The following is a 19,914-nucleotide window of genomic DNA, read 5'->3' as shown; positions in this document are numbered from 1 at the left end:
TCCATTCGTCTGCCCATGCATGCGTCCGGCTGAATCGGTCCATTCTACTGTCTTTTCTTCTGTTTTTCCATTTATCAATCCATATACCCTTTGTAACATCCATCCATTTGTCTCCTGTCTTTGTCCACTTATTTTTGTTTGAATATTTATGCTTTAAAAAAAATCCGTAAAACACAGCAGAGAACTCTATAAACTGGATTCTGCAAAAGGATGGAAAATTTAAAAATGATCAGTTTATAGAAACTTGGCTTGAGATTCTGCCTTCATCAGTGCAGGGTTCCTTGTAAATATATAAATTAATGCTTCCAACCTGAACGGATCTAAGAGCTCATTGAGGTCAACTTGCATGAGAAGTAAGCAATAAATAAAACCTGTGAAAACGGTGGAGAACTCTTGGACTTCCCTCACCATCAAGTTAAGTATGGAGATTAGTACTAATGGGCTGTCATTACTGTGAGTTACACTGTTGTATAATTTATTGCAAATGGCCGTAAAGCTGCCTAATTAATAGGCGAGTTTTAGTCTTAGAGCAGTATTAGTTTTAGTAAAGCTTCATGTGATTTTCCATGGCAGATTTTTAGACAAAAATGGATAGAATTTTAGTATTTTATTGTCATTCTCAATAAATACACTCTGCAGATAGGAAGTAGGATAGGCCTAAGTTATTTAGGATAAATAATACTTCTGCATTATCTGCTTAAAATGGTTTAACGCATCTATTTTTCTGCTTTATACCCACCTGCCTCTGTTTTTTCTGCAGGCATCCTGAACAGCGCTCCTCTGATGCTCCCCGGCCGCCACGCTCTCAATGCCACGCTCATGGCTGCTAGCGTCGGTGGGATGGTTCCCTACATGCTGGATCCAAGTTACACCACAGGCATGACCTGTCTGGGATCGGTTTCTGCCCTGTCTGCCGTCATGGTACGCTGCATGCCTGTGTTGCTCAGATCTGTTGTCTCTCTCAGCGTGGGGCTTCTTTTAAAAGCAGAAAAACTGGGACATCACAGATTGAAATGTTCTTACATGTTAACTGACAGGCTAAACATGTAAGAATGCTATTAAAAGCCTCAATAAACTCCAGGAAGGAAAGCTATCTTTTAAGAGTCAGAAAAAAGGCATGTTGGAGAGGGGAAATAAGGAGAAATGTAACAAGAGTGGGAATTGTTAATAAATGTCAAGTCACAGAAAACAGGAGCTGTGTGGGAAGTTTGAGTGGAGCAGAAGTCTGGCAGTCACAAGCAGACAGGTTTGATACTTTCCTTCTGATAAACTAATAATTTCTCAGCACTTAAAAGGTTTGGAAGGTTTTGATCTCATCTGGTTAACAGACAATAAGCTCCTCGGGAACAATAAAAGGCAAATTCTTCTGCTTTTTCCAACTATTCATTGCTTATTTATTAAAGAAATCTTACATTTTGTAAACGTTTTTCAGTAAAAAAAAAAATTCTAATGAATCATATTTTTAACCAAAAGTTTGGGTTATCAAATAAAAATAAAACAGTTTTAGTTTATGCATTAAAGCACTTGAGTTTTATATTTTAATATAGATCATTCTCATGCAAATCTGAAGAGATTAGACATACACTCACAGTTGGGATTCACAAAAAAATAGAAAAAATTCAGGCTTTTCTTGCTTAAACCAGCAGCTGGAGTTTCAGTGTCACTGCATACAACAATTGGTTTGCTGATTATTATCTCAGCTTCCTTATTTGTGGACCTAATCAGTATTCCAAGTACAGTGTTATGAATCATCCACTGTAAATGTGTGTGTTGTCTTTTGCAGAGGCTTTTAAAAATAGACCTTGCAGGTGGTCAGAAGGAACCATTTTCTGAAGTCTGAGCTGAAATAAATGAAACAGTTGGTCTCGGATCTCGTTGCTTCTTTGGTAACTACAGTTGGCCTCTGCTAAACAACAACTGTGCAAATGGTAGAGGAACAAAGAGCATCTGTACCTAATTGTGAAAAATGTTAGTTCTCAATGTGGACTTTTCATTTTTTTAAGCATATAAATCAAATAATAAATCACTAAACCAGCTGGTTTTATTATTTGTTTGTAATCTGTGGCTTTCAAAGTTATAGCGATATAAGATAATAGGTAATTAGCCATTTTTTTATGTACCTGTTCAGTTTTTTTCATCAAGCGTAAGGTTTTGTAAAAAAGAAAAAAAAAAAAAGTGGGACGATCAAAAAACAGGTTGTTACTTAATGATTTTTTTTTCGCGGCTCAGAAGCCATTTCACTGTTGCTTATTGTAGCAGTTTTATTCAATAAGCCTGTTCAGTGAACAGGTTTGAATCTGAAATAATAAATATTCTAATAAAATCATGTTATTACAAATGCGTAGGAATGTTGCTTTATAGGCATAATGTCGCAAAAGTTACTGTCTTCTGCCCGTTTAATGAAACATCCTCATTTTCCTCCTGTCCTTCAGGGCGTAACTCTGACTGCGGCCATCGGAGGAGCGGACATGCCGGTGGTCATCACTGTACTCAACAGTTACTCAGGCTGGGCGCTGTGTGCCGAGGGCTTCCTGCTGAACAACAACCTGCTCACCATCGTCGGCGCTCTCATCGGCTCCTCTGGAGCCATTCTGTCTTACATTATGTGTGTGGTAAGTAATGTACAGTTTTAAAAAAATGTCCTAGCGCTTAAGATTTAGCAAAAAAAAAAAGAGCTACATTGATGAGTTTATTTTGCTTGGCTGGACAAACTGTTAAATGTTGTTCCTTTCCTGTCCTGCAGGAGGGACTCTTTACCATTATAAATGTGAAAACCTCTTTTGACTCTTTATGATTTGTGTCTTTTCTCTGCACCTTCTTATTATAGTAAAAGGGGTTTTATTTGGGAGACAAATGTAAATATTTTCTGCCTTCTTAGGCCATGAATCGTTCACTTGCCAACGTGATCCTTGGGGGTTACGGCACATCCTCCACCGGGACAGGAAAGCCCATGGAGATCACGGGGACACACACAGAGGTCAACGTGGAACAGACTGTCGACATGATTAAAGAGGCCCACAACATAATCATTACTCCAGGTAAAGCACACTCATGAGGTCTGGCTCATGAGTGGATAAACATGGCGCTTTGACTTTTCTCGTCACTTTTCTTTCCCGGCACGAGCAAAGTGCGTTCTGTTTGTTTAACCTCGTCTCAACCTGTGTTGCGTCCCAGTTTTCCGGGGTAATTGACAAGTCCCGGCAGAGCGCGCACAGACACAAAAACACCCTCGCCTGGTTTTCTGTGTGGTCGGCAGTAAATAAGACATTCTACAGTATGTATGCAAGGTCAGAGGGAAATTAGACGAGATGAGGCTTTACAGGGTTTTGTTGACAACTATCATCCAAACTGGCCTGTAGTTCATTTTTCAGGGCTGATGCGTGGGGTCTAAACACAACCTTAGTTCCAGCTGCACATTTCTCTGTTTCACATGTTTCTCATATTTAAGGGTGACGCAGAATGTGTCAAGGCTTCCCGTAGTCTCAGCCTGCTGCGTGAATTATTGGGTGGCCCCAGACAACATTCGAGTCCTTTCCTTAAGACTGTGGCGATGCTTCCGGGGTTGCCATGACCATGTGGGTACATGTAAACACAGACTTAAAAAGCACCTATTTTGCAAATTGGCCATTCCAGTCACAGAGCACAATACCAATTTTGCAAAAAAACTTCTGAGGAAATCACAGCAATTTACAAGAATTGCCAAATTACAGCACTCCCTTGGCCCAGTGAAAGAGAAGCGAGGCATCAAATGTATGTTAAGATATTCAGCTTTCCCTTCTGAGAGTATCGGGACTCAATAAAACTTCATGTAAAACTGCAATCAGTGAGACGGACAAAAACGGCATGTTCCAGCAGGATTATTTTATATAAGAATATGTATATATGTGTGTGTGAAAGGACTTTCTTGAAACATTTGCATGTATTTAAAGGCACCGACCTGGGTTTTACTATTACTCTGAATTGGAATAGGAAAGTTTTACTCCATCCTGAACCCATCAGTCAATAATTAGTCATCCATCCATTCTAGTCAAGTCAAGTTTATTTGTATAGCACATTTCAGCAGCAAGTCAGTTCACACTGCTTTGCACTATAAAAACATATTTGATTTTTGGTGATTTTGCCATCACTAAAACCACTAAGCAAATACTCATCAAATATGTTGACCAATGTTCCAGTTACTATTAATCAAAGGCAACTCTCAACAGGTGGGTTTTTTAGTGAGGTTTGATTTAAAGGAACTCCGTGTTTCAGCAGTTTTGCAGTTTTCTGGAAGTTTGCTCCAGATCTGTGGTGCATAAAAGTTAAAAGCTGCTTTTTCATGTTTGGTTCTGGGAACGCAGAGCAGACAAGAACCAGACGTCCCGAGTGGCCAGAAAGATTGATACAACAACAGATCTTTAATGTTTTTTGTTGCTAAGCCATCCAGTGATTTATAAACTAACAAATATTTTAAAGTTTATCTTCTGTCTATTCTCTATTCTAGCATCTTTCTATCCATTCGTGAACCCTTCCGTCCGTCTCTTTCCGTTCTTACTTAATGGGCTGAAACAGAAACGGATTTTGAAGTCTATAAATGAGGAATTTTGATCAGAAAAAAATGTGCTGGAATGTTTTTCTTTAATCTCTTAGAATTCCCCGTTCCTTATAAACACGTCGTCCCTCTGACATGTAGCACCACATTACAAATATGTAAGACACAACAAAATCTGCTGGAGGCAATTTGCGAAAGACTAATACGTGTTTGTGCCACGATACTGTCTAATAGTGTTGCATCATTATTCGGCGCCAGCTTTTAGCCATTGCCCTCGTTTCCATTCAAAGCGTTCTTCCTAATTGGAGCCGTCACAGTCACTTTGGCTGATTGACGTCTGTGGAAACAGTTAAGGCCCGGCTTGATAAACAGAAGTGTTTTCCTGGCTTTTGTCTGAACCATCACGGCATGGTCTGGAAGCATGTGTTTTCCTTTACCCAAGACAACTCATGTGAGAATATTGGCAATAAAACTCGCAAAAGAAATACTACGGAGGGGCGTAAAGTGAAAATCTTCGGATAGTTTAGCTGGAAGACAAACGGCATAGTTTTGGAGAGATTGTTTTTTGAGCCGTGTCTCCCTGTCTGTTGTGTTGTAACAGGGCAGTTTCTGACTGCTTTAGACGAGGCTTGTAAACATCACTGAACTGCTTGGTGCGAGATAAAAATCTAAAACCTGGCACCTGCGTCGTTCACATGAAAGTAATTTAAGAGTGGAGGAATTAAAATCTGACCTTTTGAGTGAATTCAACCTTTACTAAGATGTTTATTTTTGGAATTTGAGAAAACAAAAACAATGTTAGCATTACTTTTACAGCCTAATTCTCACAGACAAATCATAATAATGTTTTGTTTTTATGTTGGCACTAATACACAGCAATGCATAAAAACCTAAGCAAGACCTGAGTTTTAAAGATGGGAGAGATGAGATGAAGGAATGTGTGTTTTATTGACACTTTATTTCATTTGATTTTTCTAAATGTGGACTGTTTTTTGACCTCTGGAAACATTTAACATCTTTAAATTGATATGTGCACAAACAACATTGTTTTTTGCTACATTTGACACCCATTGTTTATTTTGAAGAGAGGTGAAGGAAAAATGCTGCTTCACTCAGATCATCTTACCTTCAAAGTGTTACATTTGAATTCTTTGAATCAGGGTCGAAATCAACTCATGTTCCTGTTTTAAAATCTCTTTCAGGTTATGGACTTTGTGCTGCAAAGGCTCAGTATCCCATCGCCGAGCTGGTAAAGATGCTCTCAGAGGCTGGCAAGAAAGTCAGGTACATATCTGACTTTTAATAATCAAAACAAATCTCCAGAAAGCTCTATGCTGTCTCTTTTATTTGAATACATAACATACTAATGTTACATATTTATATTATCTGAACATTTTCATTTTTCTCTGTGCTCGGCTGAGTGAAGAGAAAAAAAAAACAACTTGTACATTTTGCTGTGCTTCTCCTGATAAAATGCACCAAACCATGACTTTTAAGACCAAGTTATTTACCACACCATGATTTTTGTGTGCCGATCCACCATTGTTGTTTGCCAGTTTGCTTGCCAGCCAAATACGATGATATCACCATTAACACACTTTCTTTTCGTAGAGTGGGCAGGTGCCAAGTTCTCCTGAGAGAAATAAATCTGTTAGGCTTGCAAGCAAATGGAACCAGTAAAATGTGATTGTAGACGGCCGCTCTGGCTTTAGACCTGATAAAACACCCCCAACCAAATGTCAAGACTCCAAGGCCACGATTTGCTAATAAGTTGCAAAATGTACTTTTCATCTAAAAAGGAATCTGTGGACCACTCACTTTAACACAAGGACAATCGAAGCCTTTGTGGCTCTTAAAGCAATTAATCCAGCCTTGTGAATCTCCCCTCAATCTCTCTATAAGGGTTTTGCTTCACCGTCCTCTTAAATCTGCAATCTCCCTGTTTGTTGTGCATGTTTTTTTTTCTTACTATGCTTTATTCTTCCAATTAACATTCCATTATTGTTTTTGTATAAATCACAGCTTGTTTAAAAATGACCTTATGTAGCTTATCGTGATGTGCCTGGACGGGTTTCTACATAATACCTGTCTTTGCTGTGTTTATGTTTCTGGTTCTTAAGTATGTTGTTGTTTTTTTCATATGATATGATAAACTGGATTTTGAGTTCCAAACAACAGTAAGTCATAATGGTCAGTATTATAAATTCTATAAACAACATAATGAGCCCAATTGTTTTTAGTTTAATTATTGACATAAATCAATTTTTCATTGATTTTGAAATTTATGGAGATGCACCTGTGTAGCTTTTGCAACACAGGAGAGTTTTGGAAACTCACATTTCCAAAACTCTCCCTTTGGGGTTTAGTTTATTTTTTTATTATTATTTCAAACATATTCAAATACCACAATATACATTTTTCACAACTATATGTTCGAAAAGGAGGCATGAAGAAATGTAAACTTATTCAATCCTGCCCCCTTTCTTTTATGTCTTATTTTTTGCATATTACTTTTTTACTTAAGAAAAAAAAAAGTAGCTTTAGAAAGAAGTGTTTATTACTTATAGTCAATAAAGAACCACAGAAGACAAATGCATGGGCATTGTAGATTACAATGATACGATTGTGCTCATGTTTTACTGGTAGGTAATAAACGATGGTTGCTGCTTCCATCTGGCTGATAAGAAAATGGGATTGCATGTAGAGACCAGTGTGTTTGTAAAGAAGGAAATGCTAACGAGGGACAGAAAAGGTACAGCGGAACCTCGTCTAATTTTCCTGCCTCTGCTTTGATCCTGGCCGTGGCAGCTGCTGCTGCTTAGAGCATTTGTGCCTGATTAGAGGAAAGTGGGTGGTCAGAGGGGGGAAAAAAAGTAGAAAACATTCAGGTTTTTTCTTCTGTTTTGTCTTCTTACTCTGTTTCCTAATTTATCCCTTTATTCCCAACAGCCTGTGTAATCGTTTGTGTCTTTCTTATGTCTCAAGCCTTTCTGCCTTTCTGTTGTTGTTCGTTAGATGCAGCAATACAACACAAAATGCTGATTCTTCTGAGATCAAAGCTCCACTTTCTTCTTTCCTTAATCCTCATCTATAACATATGCAGATCGGCTTGTTTGCTGGAAACAAGAGTTCTCTTAAACTCTGCTTGAACGGCGAAAGGAACAAGCAGCCTTCTACTAATTACCTAAACTGATTACATGTCATGGTCAATTGAGTTTGAGAGCTGTGCACAAGTTACAAACAAAAGAGAGCTCACTAATCAGATGATGTTTGTGAGAGTTTGCTGTGATCTGATTGTTATTGCTCATATCTCTCAGATTAAGTTGTCCACAAACTCTTTAGATTTATTTAGAATCCTCCTCTTCTCAATTCGGTTTATTTTGATTCCTCCTCGGCCGCCTCCGACATCTCTCCTGTCCAGTCAGAGTTGTTTTTGTACTTTAAGGTTTTTGTGCAAAGTGAGGACCTGAGGTGTGTTTTCCTCCAGGTTCGGTATTCACCCCGTCGCCGGCCGTATGCCCGGTCAGCTGAACGTGCTGCTGGCCGAAGCAGGTGTCCCCTATGACATTGTCCTGGAAATGGAAGAAATCAACGAGGACTTCCCCGGTGAGGCCAGCTTTTCGTTTTCTTCCACAGTTTTGCTACAATTACTCTTCAATTCATGGTGGCATTTTGCAGAATAAAGTAATTGAACTGTAGGAATGAATACGAAAATGTGGAATTGACTGTTACTGATAAAATGGAAAGTCTGAAGCTTTCATTTGAATTTGTAAAGTATTGTTCATTTAGTTAAGAGATTTTAAATAAAATAATCGTCCCTCTTTTGTCATGCATCTTCTTGCATGCTCAATTCTAACTTTATTTTGCTTTTGCAGTAGAACACCTACATTTTCATGCTTATTTATTTGATTCTTTCTGTTATTCTGTTATTCCTTCGCTCTCCTGTTTCATGCCTCTATCCTTTACTTTCCCCATCTCTCTCTCTCTCTCTCTCTCTCTCTCTCTCTCTCTCTCTCTCTCTCTCTCTCTCTCTCTCTCTATTCTGTGTTACTTGATTTGTTTCTAATGTTTCTTCTTCCTCCCGTTCTCATCTTTTTCATTCCTTCACAAATGTGTGTCCTTTCTTTACTGTGTCTTTTTATGTCTGTAAGGAACAACACTTAGTCTTTCCTTGATTTTTACCTGTCTCTTTCTTTCTGCCCTATTTTTTCCTTTTTGAGTCTTTTGGTACTTTCAAATTTTTTTTAATCCTTTGTACTTTAAGGTCCACTCAAAAGGCTGGGAATAAAAAAAAATCTAAATGCTGAACAAATGTGTTTAAATGCCCCGAATTATCTTTTAAGTTTGCTTCACACATTTTAAAAAATATGGATTCAGTGGCCCACTTTCTGCTCGAAAAGTATGTAAATTGTCTTGTTTTCTGCTGTTTTATGACAACTCAATCCAACACTTGAAAGACATATACAGTAAATAATAAAAAAAAAAAAAAAAAAAAAAAACAAGCTGTACTGCAGATGTGAAACATGTGCAGAAAGGTGGTCTTTAAACCCGTGATTCGTTCCGTGTGGATACAGAAACTGACCTGGTTCTGGTGATCGGCGCCAACGACACAGTGAACTCGGCCGCCCAAGAAGACCCCAACTCCATCATCGCTGGCATGCCCGTCCTGGAGGTCTGGAAGGCGAAGCAGGTGAGACATCTGGCGCAGGCGGGATAATCAGATCTGTCTCAAACCCGAGAGATGATGACAACTGGGAGGTTTTTACAGCAGAACCGTGTCCATCTGCTGGCCCACATTCAGATCGTTATGAGTGCAGGTGCAGCCCCATGCTGGTCTTATTAGAGTGGAGTTTGTCCTTGTGAAATGACAACGTTCAGACATTCAGAGCATCATGGTGGTGTTACACCAAGGGTGTGAATTTATTTTTTTTTCTTTTAGTTTTTTTCCATTGAAAGGGACATATTATGCAAAATTCACATTTTGGACAGTTTTTTACTTCCATTTGGGTTCCTGCTGCTTCTAAAAACAGCCCGACTGTTTAAGAAAAACACCCAGCTGTTTTTTGGCAATACGTTGATGTTTTTTTTGTGTCTAGAAATTAAGCCGTTTCAAAAACCTTTGGAATTGTAAAGCCACAAATCAGCAGGCTACCTTCCCCCCCACCACTCACACACCAGACCAAAATCTTATCCAATTGTGATTTTTGTACAAAAAAATGTAATGAACATGTTTTGTATAGCCAATAGACCTGACCCAACCTGTTTATGGTAGCATTATAGATCATATTTAATATTCTCTCTGGAGAAATCAAAGGAAATAAAAGTTTTTGCCTCCACTTTTTCTCTATAGCTTTCTTCCAAAATGATCGATGATAATTTTGTTTGTGGTGTTGTTGCAGGTCATCGTGATGAAACGATCTCTGGGCGTCGGGTACGCAGCGGTGGATAACCCCATCTTCTACAAACCTAACACTGCAATGTTGCTCGGCGACGCCAAGAAGACGTGTGACGCCCTGCAGGCCAAGGTCCGGGAGTCTCAGATCCAGTAACGTGACCCCCCTCCCCGTTCAGAGACACCTCCACCTGAGAGCACAAAGAGGAAAAGATTTCAAAATTCATCTCTGTACAGCTGTAACTTCACCAACTGAGTTGAGCAGTTTTTTTGGGATCCCCCTTCCTGTTATCTAAAAATGAAGGAATGTTGTCTTGTGCAGCAGTGGGATCTATACAATAGATACTGTATATTTATTTTTAACTGATGTAACGGGACATCTTTTATTTCTAGATCATGAGGAAAGGCTGCACTGTAATCAGGAGTTCAACTCTAGACACATTTATTGATGTAAAATAAATAAAATCAGGATCATAGGTGCATTAAAGTGTTAGATATTTTTAGCTTCACATAGTTAATAAGGAAAGAAAAGAAATTGGACTGAAAAGGTGCACCGATAGGTTTTTATTTGCTGTAGGGTTTTATTTTTCCTTCCCTCTACATTCTGATTTGTTGTAATTTGCTCATCCCCTCCATTGATCTACCTATAAAACATCATAGTGAGAACATGGGAGAAAGTTTTTTACTCGGTCTAATAATTTTCAAAAGCATCTGCTTTAAGCATTTGCTCCTTTTCTTTTTATCGGCTCCAACCGGATCAGAACAAATTTATTTAAAAATATCCCTCCTCTGATCACAGGAGACAGGCGTTGCTGAGCTTTTAGCGTGATCCCACAGCTTTGCTGAAACGTCCTGCTCTTACAAACACTCTCATCGCTCAGATTAGCTGAAAGGATTTTGTTATGTTTTCCATCGTGGTGCGTTCAATCATGCTGCCAGGTTCAGATATTACAGTAGATGTTTTTTTTTTGTTTTTTTTGTTTTAAGTGAATGTGACTCATCCACTCCAGAGTGCGTCCTCATTACTGCTCCACAGAGAAATGAAGGATCACAGTTTATAAGTAGGACCATTTGTTAATCTGTTGTATCTGAGTCTAAACAACAGTGCGCTTTGTGGAATTGTTGCTACACCACCAACTGTTTGTCTTCTTCATTTTAATTTGACTTTCGACATCTGCTTAATCATGTGCCAATTCAATCTGGAGAGTTTCTCAGATGCAGACACACCATTTGGCTTCTGTTTAACCACTCAAGTATTTCTTTAAACAAAGACTAAATCTCTTTGGTATTATTTTATTGTAGCCATTTAATTAGAGTGTATATTGTTCAATTTATCTACTTCAAACACTTAAGAACAACAGTTGGGATAATGATTCATCCTGGGACCTCATGCATTGGCCATGGCAACTATCCTACCTCTCCATAAAACAACCAACGCCTCTGTAGGACGACGATTTGTCATTGCATCTTTCACATGATCGGACCCAAGTTTGTTTGTTTTTTCACTTTGCTCGGCGTGCGAGCTCAAATATTTCCAAATAATCCAGGACCAATATCTTTTTTTTTTCTGTTGTTTTCAGACCTCAACAGTTTGTTGCTATGGTTTATTCTTTTTGTGCATCTGAATTGAGAGGTGGCCCTGTAACATCAAGAGGTGCAAGCAAATAGGCTTTCGTAACATTAAAATCATGTAGATTGTTGCCATTCTTGATCAAATTATGTAAGGAAGGATGGTTAAATCCGGTATTTTCCAAGTGTCCCTCCTTTCAACTTCTGCTTTTTGTTCTGCTTGAGGGGTTGTATTTTTGTAAGAAGGCATCATGTTTGTGCAGAGCAACATTGGGATTTGGAAGAGGTATGTTTCAATGCACCATCTTTAGAGGATGAAATGTACTGTGAAACTGTTTTTTCCCCCTCTTTTTTTTGTCATTGAACATTTTCTTCCCTAATAAAGCTGTATTTACACTAGATGTCACCTGAAGGTATCATTTCTTTCTTCAACTTCCCTTTAAACGTGTAACGGTGTAATTCAGTTTCTCAACGGTAAACAAGTTGCTGTGCAAGACTCCCTATGATGACTTCGTATTTTTTTTTTTTTTTCCACAGTTTTGGGGTTTATGGCTGTAAAGCTGTTTTTTTATGGCTTCATGTCAAATCTTTGCAGCAGATACCCGGATTAACGGCAGTTCTTGTTCTTCTGATGTATTGTTTTGTAATCTGACTTTAAAGATCTCGGCAACGTTATCCTTGATCCATCTTGGTGGTCTTCATGACGCTGCAGTCTGCTCACAAATTTTCAACAAACTTATTGCCTTATCAGAACAGAAAAGGATTAAACCACACACAGGTGGACTTTATTTTCAAATTAGGTGACTTCTGAATGCATTTTATGGCACTCAGTTTTGTTTAGAGATATCACAGAAAAGATGGTGTATACAAAGATGTGGAAAACTTTTTAAAGTTTTTTTATTTTTGAAAAAAATAAGTAAAAAGCATGCATCCATTTTTTTCTACTTTACATGTGAAGCCAGGTTTTGCATTAGTTGTAAATGAGCAACTATTCAAAAAATTAATGGCAAAAGATACAGTTTGAAGATACGCAGACAATTAAAATGTATTTTCTTTTCAATAACTTCAGCATGTCCTCCTAATGGGATTGCATGAGTGTATGATGAGGGTTATCACAATGAGTAAAATGTAAATATCTGCAAGCTGCACTGATTGCTATTCATCAGCGCAGATTTAACTGGAGGTGCTTAAGACGGCACTGCCCAAACAGCAGATCACAGCGCAGATAGGGGTTTTTGGAAGAAAAGATTGCATGTGTGCAAGATGAGGGTGGCTTCATCCTGCAACAAGTGGCACTCAGGCCGTTATCTCCACTCAAGGTTAGGGAGATCTTGACTGGACTTACAGTTGCGTAGCAGAGTCGAGGGCAACCCAGAGTTTCTAGACATAATAAACAATGATTCATCAACAGGATAGCCTGTCCTCCATAGTAAATGTTGCCCAAAATAAATGTAGAAAAAGAAAAAAAGCGCCTTGCGTGTGATTCCCTTTGGTATTTAATTACGGATGAATGTCTGTGTAGAGTGTGTTTTCCTGTTTGATTGGCTGTGGACTTTCAGGTGCTTTAAGTTTTGCATGCAAAGGATGTGAAAAATATCCAAATTTAAAATGTAAGATTAGAAATGTGGGAAAACATAACAAAACTGACGTAATGTCCTCAAATATCCATCCTGGGAATGCAAAACATTTGAACTACCAACGTTGTGTTAGCAGGTAAAATCTCTTTTCCCATCTGTATTACAGATAAATGAAATGCATAAAGCACTTTTGCATGATTAGATTAGATTAGATTAGTTTGCGTTATTGATGCTCAAATTGGATTGTAGTGGGATTTTACATGAAGATGCAAACTTAATAAGTGCAGTACTCCGTTCATTCTGCAAGAACAAAAATGTTTGTGTGTGTATACAAAAGAGCTGTCTGCATGACTTCATACATGTTGAAAGCCTTGCACATCAAACTGTGGTTGAAAGGATATGTGTGTCTGGATTTCAATCTGATTGCTTCAACATAGAAAACCTTTTGCAATGTTTGAAATACAAAAAATACGCATAATTATTTAAACCTATTTGTTAATAAATCTCAGTGTTTAAATTGAATCTCCATAATTACTTATTTTTCAGGAAAACCTAAAAGGAATTCAGTTTTGCACATTTTTTTTTTTTTTTTTTTTTTCTTGTGATTTTTAACTAAAGACGCTTTACTTGGTCTTTACTTAAGACCAAAATGCACCAATGCATTTTGGTTTGCATTGGTGCAAACCAAAATGATGCAAACATTACATTTTCAAATCAAATTATCCAGTCAACATATAGCCAGCCAGCATAAACTGTCTAACTATAACCTATAGTTGAGTGGTTTAGGTCATGTTGAGTTGTCTTTATTGCAGTTCTGCTATAGACATATACTGCTGAAAGACTCAGTGACCCCTTTTCTCCTACTCTGTATTTATGCCTTAAAAGCAGTCATTGCAGCCATGGTGTTTTACCTTTGTTACTTTTTCTGTAGAAGATTCACCTGCCCCAGTGCCTCTGTTTTTGTCTTAGTCTCGTTGTGGGTCAAATCCTTGGTGGAGATGTTGCTATTGTTTATTTATTGCGCCCTGTTTTTCTCTACAGTAGAAAGTACTCCTGGCTCGCTTATATAGTGCTTGGCTGTGTCTCATTTTTAGACAAAACCATTAGTAGAGGTATTGTTGCCAATTATTTTGTAGACTTTGTGTTTTTTTCCCATTGAAAGTACCTCAGGTTCGTTGCTTCTCTGTTACACTGTGTCTCTTTCTGTTTTGATGGCTGCCAAGAGACAGCAACAAATATAAGATGCGTGTAACTAGCTTGTGCGTATTTATTCTGTTTTCTCCATTGAAAGTGCTCCTGTATTTGTCTCTCTCATGAATGCAGTCATTGACAGACCTACAGTTACTATTGTCTTTGTGTATTCTCGTTATTTATTTCCTCGTAGAAAGTACTCCTGTGTTCGCCTGCCTCTTTCTTAGATGTGGTCATCACAGAGCTACTACTGCCATTAACTTTGTATGCTGTTTTTCTCCCTGTAGAGAGTGCCCCTGGTTCTATACATGTGTGTCTTTCTATATAGGAGTGATTAATGAAGCAGTACAACTGGGTCTTGTGTTTTTCTTACTTAGTATTTTAAACTACTGCAAAAAAAATATACATTTTCTTCTGAAAGCAACAGCATACCCTTGACTTTATCCTCATTATTGTATCAGTTGAAAAAGGTTATTATGCACAAATCATGTTTATCCTAAAATCTAAGCTGTTCGTCCCAATCACTTGTTTGGAGTAACTATTACTGAGCTATGCTTTAAGAGCATCTCAAGCCCCTAAAACGAGGCCTATCAGATTCATGGACACACTTCCTAGCATGGACAGTGTCCCCAAAATATCAAGATTTTTTTTTTAAGCTATGACAGCAAGAGATAGATGTAGGCCATTGAGAAAAACAACTGGCTTCCTTGCTCTTCGCCGCTCAAAATTGGAGAAATTGTAAACATTGTACGAGTGTGTCCTTTTAAGCTGCTTTTATTGTCCAGCTGCTTCCCAACTTCTGGTTGTAAACTGCTGAGAAGCTGGGACTGGAGGTTGATGGCACCAGCAGGAACAGATGGGAGGTTAGAAGTAGGGAGAGGACATTTTCTCTGACTCAAATTGGAAAAACATTTAGATTAAAGCTTGTATATACGTCTGGACATTTGTATGTTATCTTATGAGAACCATTAATGCAAAGGCATTATTACCGGAGAAAGAAATGTTTATTTAAACATCTTCCCAAACTCCTCCTCCGCTTTAACTTGTTAATGTCTTCTCGGCAGTCGAGAGTTGTTAGGCAAAAGTGAAACATATATCTGACATATAAACATATGTCATGTCGACAATGTTTACTAATTAAGTGATATTCAAAAGCATACGGTTTCATTGGACTTTATTTAGGGAGATTAGAGTAAATGGGAAGAAAAACAATCACACCAAGCTACTGTTGTCTTTAAGATTTCAATGGATTCTGGCTGTGGATTCAATTTAATTCGACAGGAAAAGGAATTATATCCAATTTGGTATTCTCTAAAGACTGACGTTTTCCTTGAGATATTAAAAGAACTTAAAACTCAAGATATATTGTGACAAAAATACTGAAATACACAGCCACTCTGATCTCTTAAGAAACCATTTTGGAGGCGTAGGAATGTATTTGTTCTGAAGGAGTAATGGGGTGATGTGTAACAGGTGACTCACAGAAACAAGGACCAGGTGTGTGAGGGACACAGAAAAAAGACCAACATAATAAAAAAATAATGCCACAAACACCAAGAGTTAAAAAGTGAATCTAGAACAAGTGACAAAAGCAGTAAAACGGGAAGCCATGGTGATCCTAACAAAACACACCATAAAGCAATTCAACCCCATGGCCACAAATCCCCCAGACCACCATAAAGTTTTAAGCATGTACCACGTTGCTCTGCAAATAACAAATAGATTTTTTTTCATCTCCTTTCTGAACATGCTGAGAAATCATTAACTGGAAAACTGTGCCAATAACTTATATAAAACAATGACTCTGAACCTTTTCAGCTTCTCATTTACTACCCAGTACTACTGCTACCCACTCGCTCATTTCTCCAAAGACAGCCATTGCCAAATTGTGCACTTCACCAACTCTCTGATTTTAATCTATTTATGACCATTGTATATCTCATGTAACCGCCAACAATTAATTTTGACTAATATTTTGGAGATAAAAACTTTGTGCTTCACAATCCACAATGATTTTCACCATCATTCCAACAGGCACTCTCTAAAACTGTGTTGCCAAAAGTATTTAATTACTTGCTATTACTTGCTATTGTGTGTGTGTTCATCTTTTATTTATATGACAACATTTCTGCAAAATCTTTTGTGAGGTCAGACACTGATGTGAGACAAGAAGGCCTGACTCACTCTCTGCACTTTAATTCATCTCAAAGTGCTCGGTTGGTTTGAGCAGCAGTCCGTTTGCCTAGATGGTGGATTTTATACACCTGTGCTCATGGAAGCGATTCCAACACCTGAATTTAAGGATTTAGAGGAGTGAAAGAGAATTAGCAATATATTTTCGGTAAACAATGTAGTAAACAAAATACTTAAAGAAGCATGCCGGACATGTACAAAGCTTGAAACCTAAAATAATGGGCTATGTTTAATTAAAAAGGCTACTGTTTCGTGAATGTGCCAAGGACAATTGTGCCACAAATGGTGGGAATTTAGGTTTCTTTCTAGCTCAGCTATGAACACAGAGCAAAGAGCATCGAGGCTTATAAACACTTTAACTCAAAACCTTGAAAATTACAGAGAAATTACTTAATACAGAAAAGGATCAATACGACAAGAAAATGTTGCAGCAGCAGTCAGCTACATGGGTTTTATGGAGAAATAAACACGCAAAATTTTAAACTTTATTAACTAGATCTGTGTACTTTAGAATTTCATTCACTCAAAACCCAGACAAGCAGATTCCTGTGGGAAGAGTTGTGGGATCTAATTCTGCTGTTCTTTAAAGGAATGCATATAAAATGGAATATGTGAAATGTTGATAAATCCCCTGTTTTTAAGGTTTTCTTCCCTGAAAATACTTCCAAATGGTAAAAGAAAAGTGTGACTCATTTCCTTAAATGTTTTCTGTGTTGTGGTCTCCATCTTTTGTTGCATAGCCTGTGTTGAAAAGGTGACAGAGAGGCAAAGAAAAGGGGAGAAACTTGACACATAGAGGCTTGTCTCTGACAAAATTGAAGAAAACAGATTCATAAGTCTAAGCCCTCTTTTCATTTTTAATAATTGAAGTGGGAGAATAAAGTATATGTGCAGATCATACTTAACACAGCCAGGTCCACTCTGGGGCAAGCTGGAAACTCCCTTTCAGGTGGTCAATGTGACTTAAAGTTAGTTATAGTGAACACATTACTGTTGTTTTCCAGAAATAATTCCCTTTTCGCAGATGTTATTGGTGGTTGCAAACTTATCAAGAGAGTATCATCGTACAAAGAACTCTCTTATAGTTCTCACAATTTGCTTATAGCTTGTGAATCTGTATCTTCAAGTTTAATACATTAATATCTAAAATAGGCTTTTCTATGTGTATGTTTGTCTATGGGAGAAAAAGTTCTTCAATGGGAATCATATATCAGCAGGATGACCTCTTCAGTGACAGGTGGGACTCATCAGAAATCCACACAAAAGCAAAGACTGACACAATGAGAAAGGGAATGAAAGCAGGATGAGGTTTCACAGCAGAGGCAGAGAAAGGAAAACATCACATCTCTTCCCTGTCTGTGGCTCATTCACTTTCTGGCCCTTTCTTGGTTTTTTGTAAGACTACAAAGGCAGGAACACCTGAGCTCTGGATGTGAGCAGTATCTGGTCTCAGAAGGAATGCGTCACTTGTGTCAAAGCTGTGTGTCTTTGTGTGAGTGTGCATGCACTTCCTTTATGTGCGTGTATGATTGAGTGGTTGGAGGAGAGGGGAACGGCAGCAGCCGGCGTATCGTTCCTTTGAACGCTCCCCAGCTGCATGGTGGCCCATTCAAAACCCAGCAGCTCACATGAACTGTTTGATCACACTGTCTGAGTGGGCATTTGATGAAATCTGGATGTCAGACACGGAGGTTGATTCTCTGATGTTTGATTACTGATGTTGCCTACAGAGGTGTAAATATGCATGCTTTTTTTTTTTATTCATAAATGACCCATATCTGATCCTGTGATACAGGCTGATGACACCCATGTGACATGATATCTGGTTTTCACACAACTTTCAGACAAGCAGCTTTTCTCGTGCCTGTCCTGAATTTGGGATGCTAGTGGGAATCAAAGCAGTTCACAATCTGATATGGAGAAAAGCCAGTGTTAAAAGAAATCCATTGAAGTCTCATTTGCAGTTTGCCAAAAGCCACGTAGAGGACAAAGGAAATAATTGGAAGAAGATGCTCTGGTCAGATAAACATAATCTCCTGGCCTATATGCAAATTAAATTACTCTGAAGACATGATCCAATGAAGCATGGTGGTGGCAGCATTATGCAATGTGGTTGATTATCTTTAGCAGTGACTGGGCTGCTTGACAGAGTTTATGTAATGGCCACATCAATCCTTAAAGAAAACTTATTAAAGGTTGCAAAGGACTTGAGAATAGGACAACGTTTGAGCAACAAGGTTTTGCATGAAAATATATTTAGGGGTTAGAATTGCAAGTTAAAGTGCAGATCTAAATCCAACTGAAGCACAGTGGCAAAACTGGAAAATTGCTTCACATTTTTCAGCATTCTGAATAAACTTTGGCTATTTTTCGAACAGGACGAGGCAAACATTTTATTGCGTAGACGTTCAAAGCTGGCAGAGATCTAACCCCGCGGTGGTAAAAAAAGATGGTTCTACAGTCACATTTATTTATTTACCAGTTTGTTTTCAAGAACTAGTCCATCCCTTTCAGAAACTTCTAATGTAATCAAATCCTCTGCATTGACATCAGTGGTAATATATTCTGACATTTGCCTCCTCCCCCACTAAAGAGTTTGTGCAGGAGTGACTTTTGTAAGCTTTTCATGCAAAAGAACCAATCATATTCATGTGCTTTTAAATGTCACCTAACAGAATGAAGTCGGTGTACAGCATTAAAAAATACCTGAATTTGCAGTAATTCCAAAGTGCTTTTAAAAATACAAACTTTGATACAAACCTCAAGCTTGAGGTGGTTTGTTTTTCTTTTATATTTATTACTATATTGAAACTGATTGACTTTATTTTTGTTGCTATGTTGTTTATTTTTTGTATTTTAATTAGAAAAGTGTTTGAACTGAACAACATGTAGTTCTATTTCACTCTGAATCAAAATGTATTGTAATAAAGCGAACCACAGTTAGAATACATTGGATGCTACTGAACAATGTGAGTCGTTCCGACTGAAATTAGTCACCACTATGAATTGGAATTTTGATAAACATAAACATTATGTAGTACTTTAAAGTTGTCAGTGATGAGTCAGAAAGAGGACAGCTTAAAGATGAGCCCACAACCAAACAGTAATACACAGAAAAGGAGAAAAACGGTGCTGGGCGCAGGGAAACCCCTCATTAGTGTGACAGTTCACCGACTCATTTCTTGGAAATGTAATAAAAGTTAATTTATGGTGCTTTTTGTGAAACTCTCCTATTTGTTCAGCCAGGCCACACATTGCAGCAGCACCGAGCAATCGGCCAAAACAGCACTCCAGAATAGGAAATATTAATAAGAGGCTGTGACCTGCCTGTGTGTGTTCGTGCGTGCGTAAACTAAAAGGGTGTGTTGGTTTATAATTATCTGTGTGCGTGCATGTGTGTATGTGTGTGTGCGTGTGTGTGTGTGGGTTTCAGTGATCAGTCAGAGATGTTTCTCAGCTGT

General features: G+C 38.1%; 1 protein-coding gene across 2 annotated transcripts in view; it reads left to right on the top strand.

The window, feature by feature from the left end:
• Positions 1-11,893, top strand: part of nnt (nicotinamide nucleotide transhydrogenase) — a 29,058-nt gene extending 17,165 nt beyond the window's left edge. For both annotated transcript variants that reach the window (XM_008424050.3, XM_008424051.3), the window contains exons 16-22: positions 761-921; positions 2,433-2,612; positions 2,879-3,038; positions 5,734-5,815; positions 8,019-8,137; positions 9,106-9,221; positions 9,931-11,893. In XM_008424050.3, the coding sequence (XP_008422272.1) occupies positions 761-921; positions 2,433-2,612; positions 2,879-3,038; positions 5,734-5,815; positions 8,019-8,137; positions 9,106-9,221; positions 9,931-10,080 (968 nt within the window). In that variant the 3' untranslated portion in view covers positions 10,081-11,893. The remainder of the gene's footprint in view (positions 1-760; positions 922-2,432; positions 2,613-2,878; positions 3,039-5,733; positions 5,816-8,018; positions 8,138-9,105; positions 9,222-9,930) is intronic.
• The last annotated feature ends 8,021 nt before the right edge of the window (positions 11,894-19,914 follow it).

The sequence above is a fragment of the Poecilia reticulata genome, chromosome 12 (assembly GCF_904066995.2).
Source record: "Poecilia reticulata chromosome 12, P_reticulata-male-v2, whole genome shotgun sequence".
In the NCBI taxonomy this organism is placed as follows: domain Eukaryota; kingdom Metazoa; phylum Chordata; class Actinopteri; order Cyprinodontiformes; family Poeciliidae; genus Poecilia; species Poecilia reticulata.
This window is presented reverse-complemented; position numbering and strand designations above follow the sequence as displayed.